The sequence below is a fragment of the Aedes albopictus genome, chromosome 2, assembly GCF_035046485.1.
Source record: "Aedes albopictus strain Foshan chromosome 2, AalbF5, whole genome shotgun sequence".
In the NCBI taxonomy this organism is placed as follows: Eukaryota; Metazoa; Arthropoda; class Insecta; order Diptera; family Culicidae; genus Aedes; species Aedes albopictus.
In genome coordinates, this window is record NC_085137.1 from 187,329,287 (window position 1) to 187,357,062 (window position 27,776).

The 27,776-nt window shown below is 39.0% G+C and overlaps 2 protein-coding genes and 1 long non-coding RNA gene across 3 annotated transcripts in view; 2 read left to right on the forward strand and 1 right to left on the reverse strand.

Annotated features, from left to right (window-relative positions):
• Nucleotides 1–27,776, reverse strand: part of LOC134287830 (uncharacterized) — a 216,384-nt gene that overhangs the window by 157,644 nt on the left and 30,964 nt on the right. The window lies entirely within an intron of this gene.
• LOC109419088 (minor histocompatibility antigen H13) lies at nucleotides 612–27,751 on the forward strand. The gene is made up of 4 exons (XM_029869295.2): nucleotides 612–1,092; nucleotides 24,933–25,810; nucleotides 26,243–26,357; nucleotides 27,038–27,751. The coding sequence occupies exons 1-4, from the start codon at nucleotides 886–888 to the stop codon at nucleotides 27,080–27,082; spliced, it is 1,245 nt and encodes a 414-aa protein (XP_029725155.2). The 5' UTR covers nucleotides 612–885; the 3' UTR covers nucleotides 27,083–27,751.
• LOC134287828 (uncharacterized) lies at nucleotides 13,692–17,610 on the forward strand. The gene is made up of 2 exons (XR_009997569.1): nucleotides 13,692–16,520; nucleotides 16,582–17,610. It is a non-coding gene; the product is annotated as an uncharacterized LOC134287828 (long non-coding RNA).

Below are 27,776 nucleotides of genomic sequence, written 5' to 3' on the forward strand. Positions count from 1 at the left end.
GAGCAATAATCAACTCAGGGAAAAAAGAGAACTGTGGATGTTCAATGGAAATGAGCCATATAACGAAACGACAACAGTGTTAATGATGATATTGATATTAACGTGCCTGTCACCTCCTGCCAGATTTTCATTCATAAAACTTGTTCGTTAAATGGACTATTTTCAGGAAAAAAAAAACTCACTAAGACTTACAGGAAAATATGTTTTCCAGGCTTAATAGCTTCAAATAAAATTAATATTTATGTGGAGAAATCACCTCAAGAACCAGTGGATACTAAATATTTACAGAAACCTATTTAATAGAGCTTGCTGACGTTTATTCACCTCTCTCTTTCAAGCATGTAGGCGGGATAGGATTTGTTTTCATCGGGAAACCTTTGCTGATGACAACAAATCCTATTCCGCTTGCATGTTTGAAAGGGAAAGGTGAATAAACGTCAGCAAGCTCTATGTCCCAATTTATCCTTGGAAAAAAAATATGATTCCAAAATTATTATTTTATTTAAAATCCCGGATTCGATCCATTTCAATCACACCATTCGGATCGAAATACTTTGGGTTTAGATCTCTTTCAGGCAGCGAAGCGACAGCTGTCAGTTTTGTGTTATCTGGCAAAGTTGGCTTGACACGCAGTCAGAAAACGTCGAACGGCCGCAGCAAACGCGTATCCTTCGAGAGTGCTGGTGCGTTGCAGAGAATCAGTGCAAACAAAGTTCCCCCTTTCGTGCCGTGATTTTGCTCTTTCTCGATCGGAAAATCCAGAACTGCGGAAACGACGACGAAGTGTTGACCATTTCCCCGGGAAGATCGCGACGGTACGATTCTTCTCCGTGACTGACTGACGACTACTGGTGCCCCGAGAAGCGACAGTGTTGATTGACGAGAATGGCCGATGTGGTGGAGAAAATCGTCCAGCAGGTGCAGGAGAATCTCACCGAAAGCGCCAACGCGGCAGCCACCAATGGGACGACCGGTAAGGTGCCCTCCACACCGGAGGGAATGGCCCTGGCATACGGAACGCTTGTCGTGATGGCCATGCTGCCCATCTTCTTCGGTTCGATCCGGTCCGTCAAGCACCATAAAGAACAGACGGTAGGTTTTTGGAGGGGTCTCTCCGTCCGACAGGGCTGGTAGTGAGTCACTGTTCTGTGAGTTGGCTATTAGTAGCTATAAATGTCAAATTTCTTATCTTTTTGAACTTTTTTAGAAAAGTAAAAGTTACATTTTTATCGTAACTGGGGCGTCGGAATTTAAGGCTTAGCTCCTAGACCCAGCCGACGTAAAACACAACTGGCGCCGAACGGTGCTAGTTGGCCAGAAAAAGAGCATAAATTTATCTCTTTAGTTTTTATTGATTTCTTGATTTATGGAAGAATGTGTGATACGCGTAGCACCACTGCTATAGCAGTTCCCCGAATGCTATTACCCCGAAACACATACCCTGAAAACAATGTCTTTGAATAATACATTATTTACCCGAAAATCTCTTATATTAGGGGTACTCACTAAACAGATTAAATTGCTGCGTAAGCCATGATTTTGTGCTTATTTGAAATGTGTTAATGATTTCGCGAACGAAATAATCAAAGATTGCTTTGGTGATCGCGACGTTTAATCAGTTTACGCTGTTAAGTGAATCCCCCTATTATTGAATAATTTTTACCAAATATTTCTAACTGGAACTTTAATAGAATAAAAAAGCATAATTATCATAAAGGGGAACCGGACATTTGGCAAAGTCATTTGACTTAAGATCTTTTGGCATAAGGTCACTTGGCATAAATGACATTTGGCATAATCGAAATGCACCCTTCATAGCTATGCCAAGTGTCCATTATGTCAAATGAGCGTTATGCCAAATGACACAGACCCATCATAAAGCATTCTCAATGTTTCTCAATACAGGAAGGTCCATTTTTTCCGCGATTTTCAGTTAAAAAAAACGGAATAATTTACGTTTATCCGTTATGTGTCCGACAACCTTTTTGCTTTTTTTCTTCATCGTGCTTTTTAAATGGGCGCTGGGTACCCTGTCGGCCACATAAGGGTTAAACAAAATTTTGTAACATTTCAATATGCACAAAAAAATAAACCCATTCCTAAAGTAAAACTATGTAGGGTATCGCGCCACTTGGGCGGTGGCTTCTATATTCGTCTGTTTTCCACTATAACTCAGTTAATTTTGAACCAATTGACTTGAAATGTTGTACACGAATAGATACTATACCTATCTCACCACATTCCAAAAGTTGTGAGAAATTGGTTCAAATTTGACTGAGTTATAGTGGAAAACAGACGAATATAGAAGCCACCGCCCAAGTGGCGCTATACCCTAGTTTACTATAAAATTTAATTGTTCTTTGGTGTCTTCCAGCACATCTTGGTTGCAGTTTACATTTTTTTAACTGACGACGACAAGAGGTTTTCACAACATTTTTGTGACTTTTATGACCACTTTTTTTGGGGGATTTGAGAAATTTATATTTATTAATGTGTCTTCTTCTTTTACTTCTTCTTATTTATGGCTCTACGTCCCAACTGGGACTTGGCCTGTTCCGCTTCAACTTAGTGTTCTTTTGAGCATTTCCTCAGTTATTAGTTGAAGAGCTTTCTTTGCCTGTCATTGCATGAATTTGTATATTGTGAGGCAAGTGCAATGATACACTATGACCAGGGAGTCGAGAAAATTTTCCCGACCGAAACGGGAATCGACCCCGCCGTCTCCGGATTGGCGTTCCATAGCCTTAACCACTAGGCTAACTGGAGACTGTGTATTAGGGTGCCAATGAAAATCGAATTTTCGAATTTCAAAAACGGGTAGTGCTCAAAAGTTTCGTCTCCTCAAAAAAAGTCCTCATGCAAAATTTCAGCTCAATCGGACTTCGCTAAGGGGTGGCCCAAAGCGGTCAAAGTTTGGCTGTTTTGAAACACGAAAAATATCCCAAGGTAGGGATACATGAAAATTTCGAAATCGAAAATTTTTTTTTGATGCCAAATGCCTTAAAAGTGCATGAAACGTCGAGATCTGGTGTTATCTCAAAAATTTTTTTTTGGGAAAAAATTGACTTTTTGGACTTAGAAAATTTTTGAGTTGGGAGAGTGAAATGAATTTGAAATGGAGGATTTGAATTTAGTTGCTGAAATATTCATAGCAATAGTACTGGAACATGTCTTATATCATCGTTGGCAACTGCTAGCATATTATATATCATATATCGTTAGGGTGGTTCACTTATTTTGCATTAGGGTGGTCCTTTTTGTAGACAAATTTAAAAAATAAGGAGAAAAAATTAAAAAATATGTATTAAAAAATCTCTTATATACCTGTAAGTCATTGAATATATATAATATTTCGTTAGGGTGGCTCATTTATTTTTAATTAGGGTGGCTCTTTGAGATGGAAATTAAGAACAAAACAATATTTCCAGAAAATTTACCTGTCATATTTTTGTATAGTTTAAAACCATGATCCTTTATGTAACACTTTGTTAAGATATTCCTAGACCAACATGTGGAAAGGGCGTAACAACCATTGCGAATTACTGCTTCTTATGCCCCTGGATTTTTTACCAGTAACAGATAGAGCTGACTCTCCTCTATCTGTTAATTGGAAAAGTTTGCATAATATATTGAGATATGCCCAGAATGGACGAGAAAGTAAGTAAGTAAGTAAGCGTTTGCATTGGTTGTTCCGCAACACAAATGTTGGTCCAGATTTTTATTATGGTTTAAAATAAGGAATAATAAACTGATTTTAAACGTATCCAAATTATGACAGCTTGATAGGCGATGATGATGTGCAACAAAGGTTTTTTTGTTTATCTTTTCTAAAAAGATTCTTTGCTTTGGGCTGCTTCATTTCTGAAAACACAGTAACGTTGCTGGGGAAAGAACAACAGTAGGTTGCTTTCTATCCATCTAAAAAAAACATACCTTAGCTACAAGATTACCATATAGCATACCGAAGTGGTGAGTGAACCTAAACTCTAACGTGATGGGACGAACAAAAACATAGAATAACACAGCGTAACAAAAATTAACTTTTGGTATATCTCAAGAGCAAACTTATGTGTCTCTGACACATCCGAATCCGGGCTCAGATTTGCTCCAACACGTTACAATTTTGAGCTATACCTCAATTTATAGGGCAAAATATGCGATTTTGGGCTTTTTGACTGCAAGTTATAAAGCATGGAAATATTTTTTTTTAATCAATCAAAAGGTTAATTGGTCAATAAACATCTGAATTAACGACTCATGCAAAATATTTCGTTTTACCATATCGAATTTGATAGTTTTAAGCGATTTATGTTAGGTATGATATTTCCCATACAAGTCACCCTCCAAAAATTGCATGCAAGTTTTCATACTAACGTAAAATGCTTAAATCTATCAAATTTGATTAGGCAAAACGAAATATTTTGCATGAGTCGTTAATTTAGATGTTAATTGACCAATTAACCTTTTGATTGCTTAAAAAAAATGTTTCCATGCTTAATGGCTTGCAGTCAAAAAAGCCCAAAATCGCATATTTTGCCCTATAAATTGAGGTATAGCTCAAAATCCTGACGTGCTTTAGCAAATCTGAGCCCGGATTCGGATTCAGCGACCCAAAAACTGTCAGCGACACATAAGTTTGCTTTTGAGACAGACCAAAATTTAATTTTTGTTTCGCTGTGTTATGTGCTCTCTCTCTTCCGGAATCCTTGTTGGAAACTGATATTACACAGAGGAATAACAAAAAAGAAAATTAAAATAAAAGTTCAAAAAAAAATCAGATGTATTTTAGGAACATATATTCGATGTAATGTACCAAAAACCTATTTCATTTCATTTATTTAGTTCACATCAAATTCATGATAATACTGAATCAACAATTTGCCGCCATAATACTCGATTTGCAGCTGCAGCTCTCCATCCTCGGTCACGCCCAACACTCGCCAGATCACGCTCCACCTGGTCCGCCCATCGTGCTCTATGCGCTCCACGCCTTCTTGTACCAACCGAATGGTTAGCAAACACCAACTTTGCAGGGTTGTTGTCCGGCATTCTTGCAACATGCCCTGCCCACCGTATCCTTCCAGCTTTGGCCACTTTCTGGATACTGTGTTCGCCGTAAAGTGCAGCGAGCTCGTGGTTCATCCTTCTCCGCCACACACCGTTCTCCTGCACACCGCCGAAGATCGTCCTTAGCACCCGTCGCTCGAAAACTCCGAGTGCTTGCAGGTCCTCCTCGAGCATCGTCCATGTCTCGTGTCCGTAGAGAACCACCGGTCTTATTAACGTCTTGTACATGGTACATTTGGTGCGGGGGTGAATCTTTTTTGACCGCAGTTTCTTCTGGAGCCCATAGTAGGCACGACTTCCACTGATGATGCGCCTTCGTATTTCACGGCTCACGTTATTGTCAGCCGTTAGCAAGGAACCGAGGTAGACGAATTCTTCTACCACCTCGAAAGTATCCCCGTCTATCGTAACATTGCTGCCAAGGCTTGTCCTGTCTCGCTCAGTCCCACCTACCAGCATGTACTTTGTCTTAGCCGCATTCACTACCAGTCCGACCTTTACTACTTCGCGTTTCAGGCGGGTGTACTGTTCTGCCACCGTTCCAAATGTTCTGGCAATAATATCCATGTCATCCGCAAAACAGACAAATTGGCTGGATTTCGTGAAGATCGTACCCCGGCTGTTGAGCCCGGCTCGTCGCATAACACTTCCAGGGCGGTGTTGAATAGTAGGCAGGAAAGTCCATCACCTTGTCGTAGTCCCCGTCGAGATTCAAATGAACTGGATAGCTCACCCGAAATCCTTACGCTGTTATGCACACCGTCCATCGTTGCTCTTATCAGTCTAGTCAGCTTCCCGGGAAAGCTGTTCTCGTCCATGATTTTCCATAGCTCTGTGCGGTCGATACTGTCGTATGCCGCTTTGAAGTCGATGAACAGGTGATGCGTTGGGACCTGGTATTCACGGCATTTCTGGAGGATTTGCCGTACGGTGAAGATCTGGTCCACACTCTTAAAAAATTAGGAATTTACACGTGATGTAAACCATCAACGTGCGTAAACATTTCATGATTGAATGGCAAATTTCACTCAATTTTACATCCATCATGTAAGTTCGAGTTGGTTGCACAAGATGTCAACAAACCTATCTAACCAGATAGGTAGAAACAGTTTTAAATTTATCGTTTGTATCTCAACTCGGTGATACAGCCGAGAGGTATAGTGCGCGCCTCTCAATCAGCGGACCAGAGTTCGAATCCCGATCATTATTTTACAGAGATATGTTTTGTCTCTCGCTTCGGCTCTAGCGATTGCTAGCTCGACTTTATTTGTGATAGAAGACGTAAATTTGTGTCAAACGGGCCGCTCCTTTTATGTGCATCCAAGTGAACTTAAATTTACATAATTTTTTCTAAGAGTGCATTGTCGACCGGCCGTCGATGAAACCGGCTTGGTAACTTCCCACGAACTCATTTACTTTAGGTGAAAGACGACGGAAGATGATCTGGGATAGCACTTTGTAGGCGGCATTCAAAACGGTGATCGCTCGAAAGTTCTCACACATTAATTTGTCGCCTTTCTTGTGGATGGGACAGATTATCCCTTCCTTCCACTCCTCCGGTAGCTGTACCAAAAACCTATCAGCATGATTTTAGTAAATATCACAAAACCGTTCCCACTCTTTCGTTACGTCCCTTTTACTACGACCAGGCTTGTTCGCACTGAACGTATGAAAATTATGCTCTATTGATTTACACCACCGAAATCATCGTATTTAAAAAAAATCTTCCTATCTTACCTGATAGAAGGATATTGAAATAATTTCAATGTCTTTTCGAACTGTCAAAAAACCGCACCGCAGTACCACACTGAGCACACGGGGAGAATTTTAGTCGGGTGAATTTTAACGCTCCGTGCGGAACTGCGTTGAGGTTTTTTGACAGTTCGAAAAGACATTTACATTATTTCAACATCCATCTATCAGTTAAGATAGGAAGATTGCATGAATACGATAATTTTGGTGTTGTAAATCAAAAGAGCATAAATTTCATCCGCTCAGTACGGGCATGCTTGGCCATGACCATTGCAAAAGTAAATTATATGTGCAAATACCGCATAATGAAAAACTTCCGCATCTTAGGGGTTCAACAAACAGTTTTACTATTCGAACTAAACTCTTCTTCCTCATAGAAACAGCTGAATAAATGTTTACTCGAATTTTCGAATTTAGTCTCACAAAACTTTTCAAAATCTTACATTGAGATGAACCTCTTTAGTAAATAAATCTCTTTGGTAGTCCGTACCACAATATTTAATTCTGTAGATAGAAATCGGTTTTAATCACTATACTGATGCCGTGATTAATGAAATAGAACGAAAGGAGAGATAATAATTAGAGAATATCCCATTATAGATAAGTCACCGATAGATTTGCAGGAAATCATGGCTTGAAGCTATACGAAAAATATTAGCTGGTTTAATTTTCTGGAAGTATTTTTTGATCTTAATTTCCAAAAAAAACAACCCTAACGGAAAATACAATACAAATACAAAAAGACCACCCTTATGCAAAACAAGTGAAACACCCAAAAAAAATCAAAATTTAAAAAAGAAAATAAAAGATTTCATGAATAATTGAGGATACGCCCGGAAGGGACAGGAGAAGCAGAAATTCGCAATGGTTGTTACGCCCTTTCCACATGTTGGTCTAGGAATATCTCAACAAAGTGTAACATGCCAATAAAGCATCATGGTTTTAAACTATACAAAAATATGACAGGTAAATTTTCTGGAAATATTTTTTGTTCTTAATTTCCATCTCAAAGAACCACCTTAATTAAAAATAAATGATCCACCCTAATGAAATATTATATATATTCAACATTGAAAATGACTTACAGGTATATAAGAGATTTTTTAATACTATTATCTTATTTTTTTAAATTTTTCTACAAAAAGGACCACCCTAATGCAAAATAAGTGAACCACCCCAACGATATATGATATATTATATGCTAGCAGTTGCCAACGATGATATAAGACATGTTCCAGTACTATTGCTATGAATATTTCAGCAACTAAATTCAAATCCTCCATTTCAAATTCATTTCACTCTCCCAACTCTAAAATTTTCTAAGTCCAAAAAGTCAATTTTTTCTCAAAAAAAAATTTCTGAGATAACACCAGATCTCGACGTTTCATGCACTTTTAAGGCATTTGGCATCAAAAAAAATTTTTCGATTTCGAAATTTTCATGTATCCCTACCTTGGGATATTTTTCGTGTTTCAAAACAGCCAAACTTTGACCGCTTTGGGCCACCCCTTAGCGAAGTCCGATTGAGCTGAAATTTTGCATGGGGACTTTTTTTGAGGAGACGAAACTTTTGAGCACTACCCGTTTTTGAAATTCGATGGTCAAATTTTTCCCATACATTCCATTGGCACCCTACTGTGTATTTTCGCATATTTTTGTTTCAGTACCCGAATCGTCGCTTTCAAGAATAACACGCTTCCTGGAATGACCAATCTCCCGGGACGTGACTTCGATATCTTAACAAAGAGGGGTAAATTTCCTTCTTTCCGGAAGACATTCCTCTACGAGTAACTTCTATGATACCTTCAGGTATTCCTTCACCGATTCCTATTGTAGTTTCTTCTGGAATACTTTTATGAAATTTGTCTCTGCAATCACTTGGAACTTCCAACAGAACAGAATTTAGGATTCTCTGAGGAATTTCTTATTGAATTCCTCTAGGTTAACTCGTACTGCTTGGTTATCTCTTGGAATTCGATAAGATTTTCTGGAGAAAAAAAATCTGGCCCCTGGGATATCCTTTTCGGATTAACCCAGGTGTCCCTTTTTCAATTTCTTCCTTTTAAGAAGAACATCCTCTTGACCAGTGGTGCTCGAACTGCGGCCCTCGAAGCTCGTAAATGCGGCCCGCAGAATACTTGAGAAAAGTTGTTAATCGTTAAAATTTTAAGAAAAAAAACGTTCTAAATTATTTAAAAGTATCTGTCAACGATTTGTGATAACATCAATTTTGAATTGGCTTCTTTAGCGGTGTTGAGATAATTTCATATTCAGAATCTGCATGCCAAACTGAGCCGAAATCCAAATTTTCATATATTTTCGGTGCCCCCGGGAACCTATTCAAAAATCAGTTTCAAGTTTGGGAGAGATTTGTAGAATCACCCCTCGTCCCATTTTGTACTGGGCGGAGATGTCAAGCAGTTGCCCAGCTGTCAAATGGTGATTTCAAAAAATCGCTTTGTGATTTATTTTAGATATCAAAATAATGCTCTAAAAATCTGAAAAAAAACATAGTGACTCAGAAAAAGCTGCTCTTTCATATAAAATCAAAAAATCAATACTTTTTTTTTAATTTAAAAATTCAATTACATACAAGAACACTTTCTAATCATTTACCACAGAGAAACAGACATCACACTCTCATTGCTTCCCATCGATTACCTTTTTAACGGTTGATTCAAATATTCAGTAGTAGGTCGATCGACCACTCGCGGCGCTGGAATCGTTTCTGCTCCTGTTTGACATTTGCTCACTACCGCCACAGAGAAACAGACGTAACACTTAGAACACATTTCATCAAAAACATCATCTCGGAAACATAATCGCCCAATGCTAAACGTACTGTGTTTGATCGGGCCGCCACTAGATGGCGGTAGTGAGCAAACGTCAACCAGGAGCAAAAACGATGCCATCGCTGCGAGTGGTCGATCGACCTACTACTGAATATTTGAATCAACCGTTAAAAATGCGATCGATGGGAAGCAATGAGAGTGTGACGTCTGTTTGTCTTGTAGCGGTCAGGAGAATTTGTATATATTTTTGTAAGATAAGTCTGTAAATATTCGAAATAAGATAGATTGTAAGGAAATGCGATCTATCTATGATAATTTGAATTTGTAAATATCCCTTAGTTTAGGCAAACGAAAAGACATCAATTAACAAACGCTTCCCGAGGTCGAGGCCATTTGTTTTCTGGATAAGGTGGGAAAGGGAAAGCAGCACGACTATCGGTCAAGTTATCCGCATAGCGGTGTAGTCACGATTGAACACGAAGGGTTTCGGGAAATGACGTACTTCCGGGTACGTCCGAGATTCACTTTCCCTTATCTGAGGCTTCTTAGACTCGATCATTTCGTCCGTGATAACGCAAAGAGTTGGAAGTGTCCGCGTTTGTGAGTTAGTCTTTCGTGTACCAAAAGTAGGTTTAAGTGATGTTAAATGTAGTTAAACAGTTTAATCTGGTGTTTCGTTCCATAGTAGGTCAGGAAAAGTGTGCGTAAGAACTGTGTGCGATTGAGAACAATTAGAAAGCTCAAGATAAGGTATGAAACCGTGCTCTGAATGTGCTCTTTGTGCCAGTGCTCAAGTTCTTTGTCCCGCTAGCTTGGGCTTCAATCTTCAATCCGCAGATCTTCGCGCCAAGCGCGATCACTTTCTTCCCCAACGGACGAGAGATACCCGGCAACCGCTAATCAGCCGGACGCGGACGGATTCGTCAACACATCGGTCCGAGAAGGCCCGGGGACCTTCAGGTGGACGAAGTCCACGAGCTGGTTCGCCAACTGATCAGCAGGGCGTCATCAACTACCCAGAAACCACCATTGTGAAGATCACGTCAATCGCCATCGCGATCACGTGGATACGAGCCGATCAACGACCAACGACCGCCATCAATCAGCCAAGTCGCCGGTGAGTCAAGTCACGGTGAGAAGTCACGATACAGAGCACTGAGCACAGTTAGGAAGAGAGAGGGAGTGGCTAGGGAAATCGCACACATGCTAGGAGGTAGAAGATAGAGAACGAACACAAATACGAATAATGAATTCGAATTGATGTATACCCGTGAACATTAGAGTGGGTCATCGTTTATATGGAAAAATGAAAAATTCAATGGTATCCCATCAGATCAAAGCTTTTTTGAATCCATTTCAGGACCCAAATGAGTGTGCAAAATTTGGGCACGATCGGTTATGTCTACGTTTTGCGCAACGCGTTTGAAGTTTGTATGGGGTTTTAAATGGGAAAACACACTTTTTTGCTTTTTTCTCATAACAAGTACGAATTTTTATAAAACCGAATAACCGATAAAGTGAAACTATAGCCTAGGGTGTCCTGAAAAACTTTGTCGAAGACTGCGAAGTGATCTGATGCTTATGAAAAAAGTTTTAGCGTTGGTATTGCTTGGCGAAACAGCACGATTTTGTTGCTATTGTTATTCCTTTACACGTTAAAACATAAACACATGTGTGCGGTTCGTTGGTTATAACTATTTTCACAAGCATCGGATCGTTTTGCGGTCTTCAGCAAAGTTTTTCAGAACATCCTAGGCTATCATTTTACAGTATCGGTTAAAAAGTTTCAGACAAACTTTTTCAACTTATGGCTAAAATGCAAAAATGTATGTTTTCCCATACAAAATCCCATACAAATTTCAATCGCAATGCGCAAAGTGTAGACGCAACCGATCGTGCTCAAATTTTACACAGATACTCAGGACCCGAAACGGAACCAAAAAAGCTTTGATCTGAGAAAACGGTTCCGATGACCCACACTAGTGAACATGTATGTCATCTTAGGAAATAAGTCAATATAGTCATATAAGCCAATATATTCGTATCCGTCTTATTAGTATCTGGAATAAATGTGTTTGAGTTTCCTTCCTAGCAATTTGGTTGTTTAAATGTATTTAACATCACTGCGCGTTTTGTTGTAGCTTCGTTTCGTTTGATTGGGTTGTTTTATGAGTGTCTTCCAGCTCAGTGAGGGATCTGGTGGCGAGAAGAGAGAGTTCGCCAATGATGAGAACTTCTCTTTAGTGAGATCGTAGGGGTTCAGGTGAGATCTCTCACCGCTTCTCTGAGTGTCGTCGTGATTGTGCTGTTATGTTGTGGTAATAGGGATTTCCCGTTTGGCCGTTTTAGATCGTAGCCAGCTGGATCGATCCATAAATCCTTTTCAGGAAAATAAATGGACTCGCCCTTTGGGAGTCTCATCCGGGCAATTTAAAATTGGGCTCGTGGTCTCCTTTCGAGGAGTGGCGCATAAGCCACGTGTTTTATGCTGGATCGCCCAGCAGCGGCTACAAATTGGCGCCCAACTAAAGGTTTTCGTAATATTTGAGTAATTTATTGAGTTTCTGATGTAAAATTATGTGAATTTATGAATTTTGTGGTATTTATGGATAGTTTAGGTTCATGTATTGATAGTTTTCGAATGATTTAGTGTTTCTTTCGATATTTTTGAGTCTGTGGAAAGTTCTTTGAGTGTTAAAGTGTTTTTTGTGGTTATTGAGAATTTAGAAGATATTGAGCTTTGGTAAATATTGAATGTGTGTAGTGTAACATCTTATTTTTGTTGAAAAATCGTTACATTGGGAAATATCGTTTAATTTGAGCTTATTCTCTTAGTTGTTTCTATTATTTTGTTAGTTATGATATTTCGTTAAAATGGCTCTTAGACTCCCTTATGCGGACCATTTGATAAATGAGGAAGTAGATTATGAGCTTACGATTAGCGGAAAAAGTGAGGAACAATGAGGTTGAGGCAAATACCGGATGTTGACGTACTGGCTTGAGGAAAATTTGAGGATGGAGTGTATGAGTACGAACCTTATTGATTGATTTTTCAAGTGGTATCGAGCTGGAATAGGTTCGGATTTTGCGTTGACGGCTTGTTTGAAAGCAGAACATGAAGAAATAGGAGAGTAGAGCATGATTAGTATTGAGAGCAACGTAGGGGTAGGGGGTGAGAAAGATCCAGGGAATGAGAGAATTAAGGCTCTGGAGGCCCAAGTGGCTGAGCTCACCCTGATGATTGAAATAATTCAAAGGAGAATGCGAGGATCTGTTGAGCATGAGGACAGACGAGGGGGAGTTAAGGCGGTAGAAAGTTTTCAAAGAGAAGAACAGATTAAAATCCAGTTTAACACGTTCGATGATACGAATGACCGTGAGATGGAGCCCGTATCGGAGCTACCGACATGCTCGTATTGTGAGAGATACGATCACGTAGAAGATGATTGTGTTGTTAAAAAGAGGATTCTGGAAATAGGGCGTAGGTTAAATGAAGAAAAAGCGAGGAAAGGCCAGGAACAACTAGGGGTGGCAAGAGGTCTTGGACCGGAATGCGAGACTGCGAGTAACGGAATCACAAAACCAGAAGGTGTGGCCAATACACAAAGGCCGGAAAACTGTGCCATAGTTGGTCAGGAAATAACTTACGATACTGAGAAGTTTGATGCGGTGTTGCCAGTCAAACAAACTTGGTTTCGAAAGTATGACGTTCTGGTGTCCGCGAAACGGAGTAGGAAGAGGGAAACTTGGCAGGTAGTTCCGTGGCAAGCATTTTCAGAAAGCGGAAAGAGTCCCAGTAGAACGAGAAATCGTTTGGATAGGAGGAAGAAGGGAACGGAGAAAAGAATAAACAGAGAAACTGTAAAGGAGTGGCTCATCGAGTGGTCGATTACTTCTGAGAGATGGAGGATTTGGTTTCTTAAAATCTTATCGTCCTACGTTGGATTTGTCGTACAAATCTCTGGGTTTAGCTCCTATCTGATACGTCGGCTAAGCTGGCTCCTAAGTATATACCAGCGGTTGTCAAGCGATTAGTTGGTAGTCATTGCTACGATTTAGAGGGTTTGGATGGAAAAAGACTTGGCATTTTCCATTGCAAGTTTCTCAAGAAGCTTGCCAAGCCAAACCCTCCATAATGTGACTGGAATTGTTTTAAAGCTATGTAACTGTCTTGGGCAGCAACGAAGAACCAGTGCTTTGCCTGGTCTCGCAAAAATACTTGAAGAGAGCTTCTTTTCCAGCTATGAACTCTTGGGTATGCCCCAAGAGTTACGATTACTCCGTTGAGCAGTGCTCCGGGTAACGAAAAAACTTAGTCGCCACTACAAAGCTTAGCGCTGATCCTCGGATCAGCTGCTGCCCCTACAAAACCTTTCACTTACTAGGGGCATCCTTGGTCTGTTCAACAGTCCAAGAAGAAGCTTTGTAGTGAGCTGAAGAAAGGTATTGGTTCATTCAAAGTAGATCCATTAAGTAGAAGAAGTTGTGCTATACGCGATCCCCTCGACCAGAAGTCAGAGAGAGCCCTGGAAGAATTCCCGGGCGATGATCTCGTAAACAGAAGCTCAGAGCCGTTAGGTGATGACGAGCAGTACCATTCGTGGGAAGACAAAATCGCGAGTCTGATATTGGGGATTGTCAGATGATGACCGAAAATCAAGACTCAGAAGTTTATCATTGAAGAAAACGATGTTGAGCAACCCGAGTCAATCGAGCGATAGTAACAACATCTTCAAAAACTGGCTCTAACTTGAAAGGATCATATATACTGCCCGAATGTGGGAAGGATGAGGTCAATCCTCAAGGTCATTTGAAATGATTCGTTTTTTAAAAAATAGACGTGGGAATTTTCCGAAATTTGTGAATGATTTTAGTTCGTAGTTCACAAAGGTAAACTTATAGTTAAATTAGTACTTAAAATTAATATCTTTAATCAAAACATGTACAAAAACTTAGCTTAAAAACTATCCTGGTAGGGCCACCGGTCACCATATAGCGTCATCCTTCAATGTAGTCCGTCTTGTATACCTAAAAGCAAATACAAAGCATTAAAATCCAATAATCATCTTATTAATAGTTGGAGCGATACTTGCCTAAAACTTGATCCTCCCAGAACATCTCCATCCAACCGACAAAGGCTTCTTCAAAGGCAGGTCGTCCATTCAGGCTTCCGTCCAGTCCTGCGAGGGTCCAGTTCGCCGTGCCTCGGCTTGCCTCCGTCATTCGTCGACTCGTTTTCCGCCGTAGTCGAATCTAAACCACAATATAAAGAAAATAAACCATTACTTACAGTTTTGTAGATACTTTCTCAAGTTTTTCTAATAGTTTAGGCCATTTTCCGTCCGTATTTTGCTGCAAAATTACCTAAAAACTTTCACAAATTTTCGTCGCACTGCACTTTTCAATGTTTACATTTTACTTTGACGTTTCTCTGAGTAAGTGGGTGTTTCAGTATATGAGTGTCGTGAGTGTCCGAAGAGAATTTTCTCTGAGTGACGTAATAGAGTTGGTCTTGTGTATTTCTCATTTATTAATTTTTCGTGAGAGCCGGGGTAGAGCATCGGCATTTGGAGCATTTTTGAATGTTTGTTTGGGAGAATTGTGGGGAGAATTCACGTTTTATACACGTCTATTGACGAGAGCCGGGGTGTACTCTGGTGTGTCAATACATGTTGTGTGTAAATTATTGTGGTTGTATTGCGTTTTATCATACACAGAGGCGCAAATCCAAGTAACAGGCTTGGAGGGTTTCTGTGAGATGAAACAGTTGCGGAGAATTCAGATGCGGAGCGTAGTACCAGCGATGAGGATTGGTGTGCTTCGAGTCTGGATGATCCTGTTTATTGATGTTATGTGCGGTTGTATCGGAGAGAGGCAGTTAATCGACAGCAAGGTTCGATGTATGTTTCTCTCCATGTGTACCTGTTATATGTAAGTTTACGTTCATTGAGATGTTCGAGAAACTATCTCAATGGTGTGTTGTTATGGTTGGCTTCTGCTGAGACTGTGAGGTGTCTGCAGTAATGCCGTTTTAAGATTTGTTATGGTTTGAGAATTTGTTGGTGTCTGTACTCACACTTGCTCAGAGAACGTTGAATGGCTCGTAGAAATCTTCTTTGGGATGAACCTATATTTTGTAAATATTTTTGTATGATGTATAGAGTAATAATTTTTGAAATATTTTGAATGTGATATATGTTGAATAGGTTAGGAACCCGGATAAATATTGAAATTATGAAAATAAACTAAACTTATAAGGGATTGAAGTAACAAGAAAAAATGAATTTGTACATAATATTCACATTGCAAAATTTACCACTACGAAAATTTGGTTTAAGTGCTTAAACCAAATTTTCGTAAAATAGCCCTGGTGCAATGTAGCGGTCAGGAGAATTTGTATATATTTTTGTAAGATAAGTCTGTAAATATTCGAAATAAGATAGATTGTAAGGAAATGCGATCTATCTATGATAATTTGAATTTGTAAATATCCCTTAGTTTAGGCAAACGAAAAGACATCAATTAACAAACGCTTCCCGAGGTCGAGGCCATTTGTTTTCTGGATAAGGTGGGAAAGGGAAAGCAGCACGACTATCGGTCAAGTTATCCGCATAGCGGTGTAGTCACGATTGAACACGAAGGGTTTCGGGAAATGACGTACTTCCGGGTACGTCCGAGATTCACTTTCCCTTATCTGAGGCTTCTTAGACTCGCTCATTTCGTCCGTGATAACGCAAAGAGTTGGAAGTGTCCGCGTTTGTGAGTTAGTCTTTCGTGTACCAAAAGTAGGTTTAAGTGATGTTAAATGTAGTTAAACAGTTTAATCTGGTGTTTCGTTCCATAGTAGGTCAGGAAAAGTGTGCGTAAGAACTGTGTGCGATTGAGAACAATTAGAAAGCTCAAGATAAGGTATGAAACCGTGCTCTGAATGTGCTCTTTGTGCCAGTGCTCAAGTTCTTTGTCCCGCTAGCTCGGGCTTCAATCTTCAATCCGCAGATCTTCGCGCCAAGCGCGATCACTTTCTTCCCCAACGGACGAGAGATACCCGGCAACCGCTAATCAGCCGGACGCGGACGGATTCGTCAACACATCGGTCCGAGAAGGCCCGGGGACCTTCAGGTGGACGAAGTCCACGAGCTGGTTCGCCAACTGATCAGCAGGGCGTCATCAACTACCCAGAAACCACCATTGTGAAGATCACGTCAATCGCCATCGCGATCACGTGGATACGAGCCGATCAACGACCAACGACCGCCATCAATCAGCCAAGTCGCCGGTGAGTCAACGACCCGGCCTGCAGGTCATCGACTGCGAAGGTGTGTAAGCAGAACCGATCGGTGAGTCCATCATTCTTTTTTTTGTTGGGAAGTGCGGTGTCCGCTGAGGGCACCGCGGAGGATCTTTTTTGCCAGTCAAAAGACTGAGTATGAAGTGCTGAAAAGCCAAAACAACACCTCTTTTCGGAGATCGGATTTCCTTCCGACAGCGTCTTGGGGGACCAACGTCTTGGCCCCGTGAAAATGCGTGCGTGAGCCCGTCTTCGCCACCACTGCAGGGAAGCTTCGTCACCAGGAGCGCAGACAAATACGAAGCTGAGCTTCCAGCAAATGTGACGTCACGATACAGAGCACTGAGCACAGTTAGGAAGAGAGAGGGAGTGGCTAGGGAAATCGCACACATGCTAGGAGGTAGAAGATAGAGAACGAACACAAATACGAATAATGAATTCGAATTGATGTATACCCGTGAACATGTATGTCATCTTAGGAAATAAGTCAATATAGTCATATAAGCCAATATATTCGTATCCGTCTTATTAGTATCTGGAATAAATGTGTTTGAGTTTCCTTCCTAGCAATTTGGTTGTTTAAATGTATTTAACATCACTGCGCGTTTTGTTGTAGCTTCGTTTCGTTTGATTGGGTTGTTTTATGAGTGTCTTCCAGCTCAGTGAGGGATCTGGTGGCGAGAAGAGAGAGTTCGCCAATGATGAGAACTTCTCTTTAGTGAGATCGTAGGGGTTCAGGTGAGATCTCTCACCGCTTCTCTGAGTGTCGTCGTGATTGTGCTGTTATGTTGTGGTAATAGGGATTTCCCGTTTGGCCGTTTTAGATCGTAGCCAGCTGGATCGATCCATAAATCCTTTTCAGGAAAATAAATGGACTCGCCCTTTGGGAGTCTCATCCGGGCAATTTAAAATTGGGCTCGTGGTCTCCTTTCGAGGAGTGGCGCATAAGCCACGTGTTTTATGCTGGATCGCCCAGCAGCGGCTACAGTCTGTGCTACCGCCATCTAGTGGCGGCCCGGCCAAATACAGTACGTTTATCATTGAGCGATTACGTTACAGTGACGATGTTTTTTAATGAAATTTGTTCTAAGTGATTCGTCTGTTTCTCTGTCTAAAAACTATACATACATGCAATTTCGCTTCTTTTCTTAATAGTTTCTAAATTCATCAACAAGCATCGGGACTCGTACGACGTGGTAATGCCAGAAGAATTCTTTGATGAATCCTAGGAAAAAATCTTAGAGGAATCATTGGAGGTATTTCTCGGCAGTTTCAGTAGGAATTTCTGGAGAAATTCCTAAAGAAATCTTTCCTCTATTCCTATAGAAAATTCTCTAGTTATCAGGCCTGGTAGTCACGGAGCCAAATTTCTTTCGTTTGAAACAAAAATCTTCATGTTTATTCGGTAAACTGATAAAATATTTAAAATTAAAATATTAATTTTTAAAACTAACTCAATGACATATTGATTTCTACAATACCCATTGAAGAACCCCCCGTTCCGCCGTCGAGAACATAAACAAAACTCTCAAATTCCAGCTGCAGCGCCAAACAAGATTTCCTCTTGCAAATAAAGTCAAGTTTCACCAAAAGTTTCCACGATATCCCATTGATTTCGGGAGTGTATGTTATCTACATGATGTTGGCATTGGAAGTGCCTCGCGGAAAGTGGGTTTTCCTAGAGATGGAAATGACTTTGTAAATATAATTGGAAAACAAATATTTCCGTAGGGCCGAACTACCACAAAAAAAAAAAAAACAAAAAAAATACATTTGTTTCTAACATAACCTGTCAGAAGATGCATGTTTGTTTCAAAAATGGATTGAATTTGCTTCAAATGTGACGTTCGATTTGCTCCAAACAGTTTTTTTTGTTGCCGGAACAAATTGACAATTTATTTGAGTTTACCTGAAATATTTTTGATTTTACCATGCTTTTTTCTGCGTGACTGTTACAACAACTGTTATGTAAAAACAACAGCTATCTAATTAGGTTTTTAAATTAGGAAAAAAATTACTGATTTTAGATTTTATATGGAAGAGCACCTTTTTCTGAGTCACTATGTTTTTTTTCAGATTTTTTAAACATTAGTTTGATACTTAAAAACAATTTCAAAGAGATTTTTGAAATCACCTTTTGGCAGCTTGGCAATTGTTTGACAGCTCCGCCCAGTACAAAATGCGACGAGGGGTGATTCGACAAATCGCTCCCATACAAACTTCAAACTGATTTTAAAATAAGTTCCCGGGCACCAACATTCATGAAAATTTAGATTTCGGCTCAGTTTGGCATGCAGATTCAGAATATGGAATTATCTCAACAGCGCTAAAGAAGCCAATTGAAAGTTATTGAATACAAAGAATTGATTGCTGCACACATCCATATTTAGAAGAATTCTTCTGAGGCACGAAATTTCTCCAAAAAGCCATAAAAGTTTAAACATTAATTAATTCGGTGTTGCACTGATTTTCCAGAATATTTCTGCATGAGTAGTGTCAGTTGTTTGTCTCGGGAATCTATCAGTATTGTGACCTTAGGATCATTGAAAAACATGAGTGGACGAATTTCGGCGCATAATTTCTTCGATGAAAAAGAAATTTTCTTGTCGATGGACAATCACGCAGAAAAAACCATGGTAAAATCAAAAATATTTCAGGTAAATTCAAATAAATTGTCGATTTGTTCTGGCAACAAAAATAAAACTGTTTGGAGCAAATCGAAGGTCACATCCGAGGCAATGACATTTTGACCATTTACGACTTATATAATGAGCTCTGAAAAACGTTTGACTCAACTTGAAATTATTCACAAGAGAAAATGTTATAGCGATTTCATTTATTTTATGATTTTTTAGTAAATTGGTCCATTTTTAAACTGCATCCCATTACTTTTTCAATGAATTGCCGGCCATGTTGTTACTTTCTTTCAAAACATAGTTATACTCAAAACAATTAGAGGGAATTTAAATAAACCGCAGACAGACGTTCTAGCTCGAACAAATTTATTCAAATTTTCTATGTAAATTTTCACTAGCGACACCTAGGCAACCGATTGCCACAGTGCAGTCGCGTGCAGTTGACAGATTGAGAAACCACGTGCTTCCAGCCGCTTACTTACCACCCAATTCACCACCCACCGAAAAATAAAATCAAAACAAACACTGTCAAAATCATTTCTACATTTGCGTCACATTCACAAAGATTTCCCAATGCGAGTGAAGTTCATCCAAATGCAGTTTTATTTAAGTAAATCTATGCAAAATAAAAGTAATAATGTGTAAAATATTTTACAAGAGTCCTGCGCTAATTTGTGCAAAAGATTTTAGACATTAAATAAAAGTCATTTACTCTGCACAAATTATGTGGAAACATTATTAGCGTGCAACACGTGCGGTCTTTTCCCGCCATCCGGCTGGAAGACGACCGTGGTGACAGTTGTTGGTCGGAACGCACATGTGAGGCAGCGATTAAATATGAACGTCGCTAGCGCCATCTGTTCGCTGATTGCCACTTGGCAATTTGTGGCGGCCATGTTTTTTACACAAGCTGCTGAGTCAAACTTGAACGTCTGTCTGCGAATAAACTATAATTACTATCTCGAATTTTGAAACGATGATGAAGTTTTGGATAAATTGGTGGTATATTAGAAAAATAATCCAATCGTAATAATTTTCTTTCGTGTAAAGAATTTTAAGTTTAGTCAAAAGTTTTTGATAGCTCATTATATAAGTCATAAATGATCAAAATTTCATTGCATTCGGTTCATTGAATCCGGAGATATAACAGCTCAAAGTTGGCTATCGGATAAATATACCTTTTTCTAGAATCTTTATAACTTCGTGCAGAATAGCCCGATTTTTTTCCAATTTTTGTCCACTGATACACAACTAGTTGATCGACTTTCAGTAAAAATTTGAGAATATTTGATGCACTTTTCGAAAAGTTACAGCTATTTGAATATTTTTTGAGAAGGGTAAATTTTGCCTGTCCCGATCATTTTGTCTATCCCAGGGGTTCTCTAACTTTTTCAGCTTGCGACCCACTTTCGATTTTTGAAGACTTTGGCGACCCACCAGCATGCATTTTTATAAAATATGTCATTTTTTTGCAAATTTGGGCTGACTTTTAAAACAAATACATTTTATAACTTTCATAGGTTTTGCTAAACTTACGTTTAGCAACTTTTTAACAAAAGTTTTATTTATTTATAGTGTTCTTTTCGTTGGAAAAAGTAAGGTTAAGGTGCCCAAATGTTCAGCTTCAGTCTAAAGAATTTGAGATAGGTTTCTAAAATTCAAATATATTTGATCAATCTGGCTCCTTGCAACACTACATAATAGATTAAATCTTTTAGGTATTCTCTTTGTTTATTCTTAAGATACACAAAAATCAAACAACTTTTACAAAGCTTTTGAAGATATAGTGGCAGAAGCATTGACTGCAGAAATTTAAAATCTACTTTATAATAAAAAATCGAATTGAAACTGCTATGGACATCAAGAAGAGTTTTTAGAATTGTAGTATGTACATACCGTAAAATGGGGTAACTTTGATAGTTTTTCAGCGAATTTTCTCAATATTTTTACATGTAACAGTATTTCCCCGAGTTTTATATTTTTAAAACAAGTACTGGGGTATCAGTTATCAATTGCAATTAAAAAATTCGACAATCTGAAATACTTTGGATAACTTTTAGTTTTTCATAAAACCGAAAATCAGATTTTCATTTTGGGGTAACTTTGATAATGCCCCAAAAATACATCAAATCTCAAAAAATAATCACAGATTGAAATATTAGGAGTATGAACATGATGAGAGAAGGCTTGTGGAATATATAAGATAGAATTTTTATATCAAAACATTGATTTTTTACTAAATTCTACACATAAAAATGAGTTTGTGGAGTATTGAGTGCAAAACACAATAAATTTAGCTATCAAAAATCATTATATTTGTAATAATAAATGCTTAACAGTACATCAACATATAATTACATGCTATTCATGGTTAGTTTTCTTTTTTTGGGTAGTTTTTTAATGTTTTATTAACAAATTTTGAACAACACACCTTTATCCACATGAAATTACAAGGGCATTGCATACTTTTAGGCGTTTGTCAATGTATGGAGATTAATATCCCAATTTACAAAATTGCTTCCATTTCGTAAAAACACACTTCGTTAAGAGATTCAAGGCCAGATTTGGAATCTACTATGATGAATCTATCGAGAATAAAAGTCTATTCATTGAAAAAATAGTAGTAACGAAGTCGTATAGCAGATTGTTTGAAGGGGTTGATAAATGTCAAAAATATTAACAATTTTTATTTTTGTCCAAAAAGTTGTATATAAACTAGATTTTATTGAAAATACGGCTAAGATGAACATTCATTTGTATAGAAATGATTTACGCTTACCTTTTTCTTAACTGGTTGAAGGAATCATAGTTATAAGATAAATTATACAATGCCTGCCGCACTATCAAAGTTACCCGCATTATCAAAGATACCCCGTTTTACGGTACTACAAGATGGTCAGATGAATCCTCTTGCAATTTTTAATCGTATCCTACATACATATTTTTTTTCTATTTTTATGGAAATCACTTTTCTGTGATTTCCATAAAAATTCAGATGATCTATATTCAGAGGAATTTAACCGAAATTTAACTTTACTGGAGTTCGGTTAAGTCGAAGTCTTGTCGAAGTTTAGTAATATAACTGCTGAACTTGGCGTGTAAATGTGATCGAAAATGCAAACTGCAAGCAACTTCTTGAACTATTTTTTTTTTTTCAAAACGCTACTAGCGTTTTACCCTTAACTTAAATCTTCTGATTGAAAACTCATAGTTTCAGAATCGATATCAGAACGCCGACAGTATTTTCAATATTCAATATACTCCAGACTAAGACAGAAATTTGAATAGAATTAAGGAGAAACCAAATTCCTAGAAATGACTCTGCCGATTCTCCAAGGGAGTATTTATAAATTTAAAAATGGCTAACAAGCAATATCATTCGACTTAAGTTAATTAAGACATTTATTACAATATCGTTCAAGCCTTCGCGACCCACCAAATATCAGCCCGCGACCCACCAGTGGGTCGCGACCCATAGTTTGAGAAACGCTGGTTTACACACAGAGAAACAGACGTAACACTTAGAACAAGTTTCATTAAAAACATCGTCACGAAAACGTAATCGCCCAATGCTAAACATACTGTGTTTGGCCGGACCGCCACTAGATGGCGGTAGTGAGCAAACGTCAAACAGGAGCAAAAACGATACCAGCGCCGCGAGTGGTCAATCGATCTACTACTGAATATTTGAATCAACCGTTAAAAAGGTGATCGATGGGAGGCGACGAGAGTGTGACGTCTGTTTCTCTGTGGTTTACAGTTTTGTATGTTCTGCCAAACAAAAATTTTGAATTTACTCCACGAATAGCTGTCAGAATTATTGGCTTTTTTCCTTGAAAGGAAGATCATCATTTTCTTCGCCCAATGGTCAAAAAAACTCAATTTTCCAAAAAATGGTCTTTGGTTCGGTTTAGCAGAACCCCGACCATTTAGACAAATTTTATAATCAATATGCATCAATCCATCAGCATATGAAGTAACAAACATCAAGCATCGAAGGAAAACTAGTTTTTTACCTGGTAACTAATTTGCTTGAGATTTCTACTTGTCAGAAATTTTCACGGAACTTATTACCTGCAGTTTTGGTGTAATAATCAAACCGGGCCCTGGTCTTGGTTTATATCTTTCAGGAAGCTTTGATTTCAGACTTCTGACCGATGTACTATGCAGTAATGATTGGAATAGCTGAATGATGTATAAGCAATGGCAAACAGTTCTGTAAAAGTCAGGTCTCAAAGCCATCTGATATAGTTATACCACAAACGAATTCATCAAATGTTCAGCATATGAATTTAATTTTTCAATAATTTTGAGGTCACTATTCAGTCACTATTTGGTCACTTTTTTGATTATTTTGGTCACTAAAGTCACTATTATTTTGCCACCTGAACGCTACCAGCCCTGAGTTATTTCTTCTGGAGTTACTTACAGCATGTCTCTAAGAATTCTTGGTGGGTTTTCTCAAGCATTTTCAACTAGAATTTCTCCAGTAACTGCTCTTGAAAGTTCTCCAAGAATTGCTGGAGAATTCCCAGCATGAATTTTCTGAGGATTTGCCTCATGAATCCCAGCAAGAATTCCACCTGCAAATCTTTTTGGGATTTCACTCAATTTGATATTCCAGTAAAAGTAGGTATCAGTTAAGTTTAAAGAAAAAGTACTCAACTCACATCAGAATCGATGTCCGAATAGTCCCACTCTCTAGCTTATAAGTAGATTTGTTGACCAGAACAAGGACGTGATGTTACGGGTATAAATATTTGTTACAATTATAAGACAGAATAATTGTTTAATGTGTTAAAAGTTTATTATTTGTGCGTTCTTTGTGATGTATGTTTCATGTTACTCGTACATATTCCCATAATTTTATTGTACATTTATAGGGGTCTGGAAAAAAGAGGCCCATGAGATGCAATCCTACTTTGATTGCAAACTTTCAGGCTATTTCTGACAGCGGTCAAGTACTAGAGATATAAACCTTTCCCTGCCACGGGCTTCAAGTTGTTGATCTCAAGTATCGAACCCCGAAACGGGATGCCCGATTAGGATAAGTTTTCCTAGACAAAAACGAGCTATGAACACAGCAACAACTACTGTGAACTAAATGGCAAACTGCCAACTAAAATACTATTCCAGGATGACTGATGGACCCAAACCAATAAATAAAACTTTGTCATGTGGATAACAGGGCACATACATGTTTTGTGTCGTGTTGCGTCAATTTGTGATATCTGTACATTGTGCATTTGTAAGGTTTTATGTGTATCGTGATATGTTGATCCTTTATAATAATTAATTTCTTTTATTTTTGTAACAGTGATTCTCGTCACCACTACTATCAATTCTAAATGTATGATCGCCTTGCATGTACCAATCTCGTGTTTTATCCCTTTTCAGTCTACCTTCCTAAAAACGGGGGAAAAGCCTGACACGATGACCTCGAAGGACGCGATGATGTTCCCGATTATGGCTTCCTGTGCCCTGTTCGGATTGTACATGTTCTTCAAGATCTTCTCCAAGGACAACATCAACTTCCTGCTGACCGGATATTTCTTCTTCCTCGGTGTGATGGCTCTGGCCCACCTCCTAAGTCCGGTGATTGGCTCTCTGATTCCGGCTTCGATCCCGAAGATTCCGTACCACTTGTCCTTCAGCCAGGGACCGACGGAAGGTGTCAAGGACGACAAGAAGTCCTACCTGATCGATTACAAGTTCACGACACACGACATCGTTTGCTTCATCATTTCGCTGATCATCGGCGTGTGGTATCTGCTGAAGAAGCACTGGATCGCCAACAACCTGCTGGGACTGGCCTTCGCCGTGAACGGAGTGGAACTGCTTCATCTGAACAACATCGTGACTGGCTGCATCCTGCTCAGTGGATTGTTCGTGTACGATATTTTCTGGGTGTTCGGAACGAACGTGATGGTTACCGTGGCCAAGTCGTTCGAGGCTCCGATCAAGCTGGTCTTCCCTCAGGATATCATCACCAACGGACTGGCCGCCTCGAACTTTGCCGTCCTGGGACTGGGAGACATCGTCATTCCGGGAATTTTCATCGCCCTGCTGCTGCGGTTCGACAACAGTCTCAAGCGAAAGAGCAATCTGTACTTCTACGCCACATTCACGGCGTACTTCTTCGGATTGTTGGCCACGATCTTCGTGATGCACGTGTTCAAGCATGCCCAGCCGGCGCTGCTCTATCTGGTACCGGCTTGCTTGGGAACGCCTCTGCTGTTGGCGCTGCTGAAGGGAGACATCAAGAAGCTGTTCGCGTAAGTATCGTAAAGAGATTATTGTCTATCCCGTTGGAATCAAGACAGACATTCAATCAAAAATTGCCTTTTTCTTGGTCCACAAGGGTCACAAGGGTCGCAACTTCTTCGCGACTAATGTGCTGTGTTGTTGATTTCAAGAAGACATATGCGCACTACAGAAAATGATTCAGAAAACGTCGCGAGTCGGGTCGTTTGTGCGACGTCCGGTTTGGTGGCAAAGCGACAATAGCATGATTGACACTCAGTATGAAACTTATGAAATTCCAGCGTTGGCTGTCCGTCCGTAACACTTAGAAATGCTTCTTATGTACTTGGTTACTTTCAGTCCGGAGCATCCATGGTGGTGCAGAGGGTTGAATTGCAAATCTGTGACACAGTCGCAAAACATTCAGACAAACAAATCAGATAAACGCCAATTTTTCTTTTCAGTTACGAAGACCACCCGGAGGAGAAACCAAAGGACGCCAAGAAATCGGACAAGTCTTCCGGCGATGAAAACTCCAGCAAGACGAAAAAGGAAACCAAGAAGAAGGAGTCGAAAAAAGTAAAATAAGCTTCTATTCTTCCACCAGAAGAATAAGCGAAAACATTTGAGTGTGTTTGTATGTGTGTTGGTTGCATGTGCGAAACTGCTACAGAGGAAATCGCTGTCTATCCAGCTCAAAGAGTACCTACTTAACAACACGCATAACAAGAGGGGACATTTTTTAACAAGATCATTATTCTATTTGTTTCCAATATGGGCCACAAAATGTTTGATAAAATAGTTCACGCTTGGACAAAAAATCACCATCATCGTGTTGTACTACTTACTTAATAAGAAGAATAAGTAATTCCGTCAGGATTAGAAAATACATTAAAAACGTTTTAAAAAGACAACCCAGTCTTCTTGTTATGTAATCATCACTGTCATTCGATTTGAATTCATAAAAAAAACGCTTACGAACGCTGCTTGAATCCATTCCGCCGTTATCAAAACTGCTCAGTAATCAGTATTCCATCAAAATGATCACACCTCAAGTTAAATATAGATCAAATTCGTCAGATCTTGCTTCAGTTTGAAATACAATTATTTCTGAATAATTTTGTCCTATTCGAATCTGGAAAACTTTGAAGGATCGCATTTGAAATCTTAAACAAAGTTTTATTGAGAATTGGAACTATTAAAACAGCCACTTAGATCTGACGGAAATGGTCTACTACAATGAACGTTATTCTTTCCAGACTAAAAATCAACAGACCCAATCAAGTCTGATAACAAAGCGATGAAATCAAAAGCAAGATACACAACCTACATCCTACTTTCCGGTTTTGAACTGAGTGAGCATTCGAGTGAGTATCACTATCTGATCATGTTTGTGATGATCGCTCTTTTAGCTACCGACAAATAGGTAAAGAGAAAGAAAAGCAGAAAAATACAAAACCCAGATGGAACTGCCGTTTCGTCAGCACAACTTACTACACTACTTGCAGATTCGTTTATACCTAGATCTTGTTATTTCTTTATTTTCACAGTCAGACAAAAACAAAAAAAGTAGTTCAAAAACTGACTTCCTAACGATAGAAAGCAGAAAACATAAGAACAAGAGTACTATTGCTAAGCATGCTTGTTTTGCTTACGGATTTTTTTTTGTTTTAAGTTTTATCGACTGAAATTGTATTAGTGCGATGTGAGCGACTTTGTCGCTTTTGAAATAATAAAAAAAAAACAATTATGGGGAAAACTAGTTACTTTCCTACCGGCCGGGCGTGATTTAGCAAAATATTGTAGAAGCAACTATTGCTTGGGGGAAACATTATGGCCCGAAATAAATGGGAAAGGATGATAATAAATAATGGAATATTTATAGAATTCAGTTGGACAAACATCGGCGCAGATACAGTTTATTGTCAGAAAAAAAATACATTGAATGAAGTAACTTTACCTTGATATGATAACTAGTAGTTGTGCGATTTTGTATTG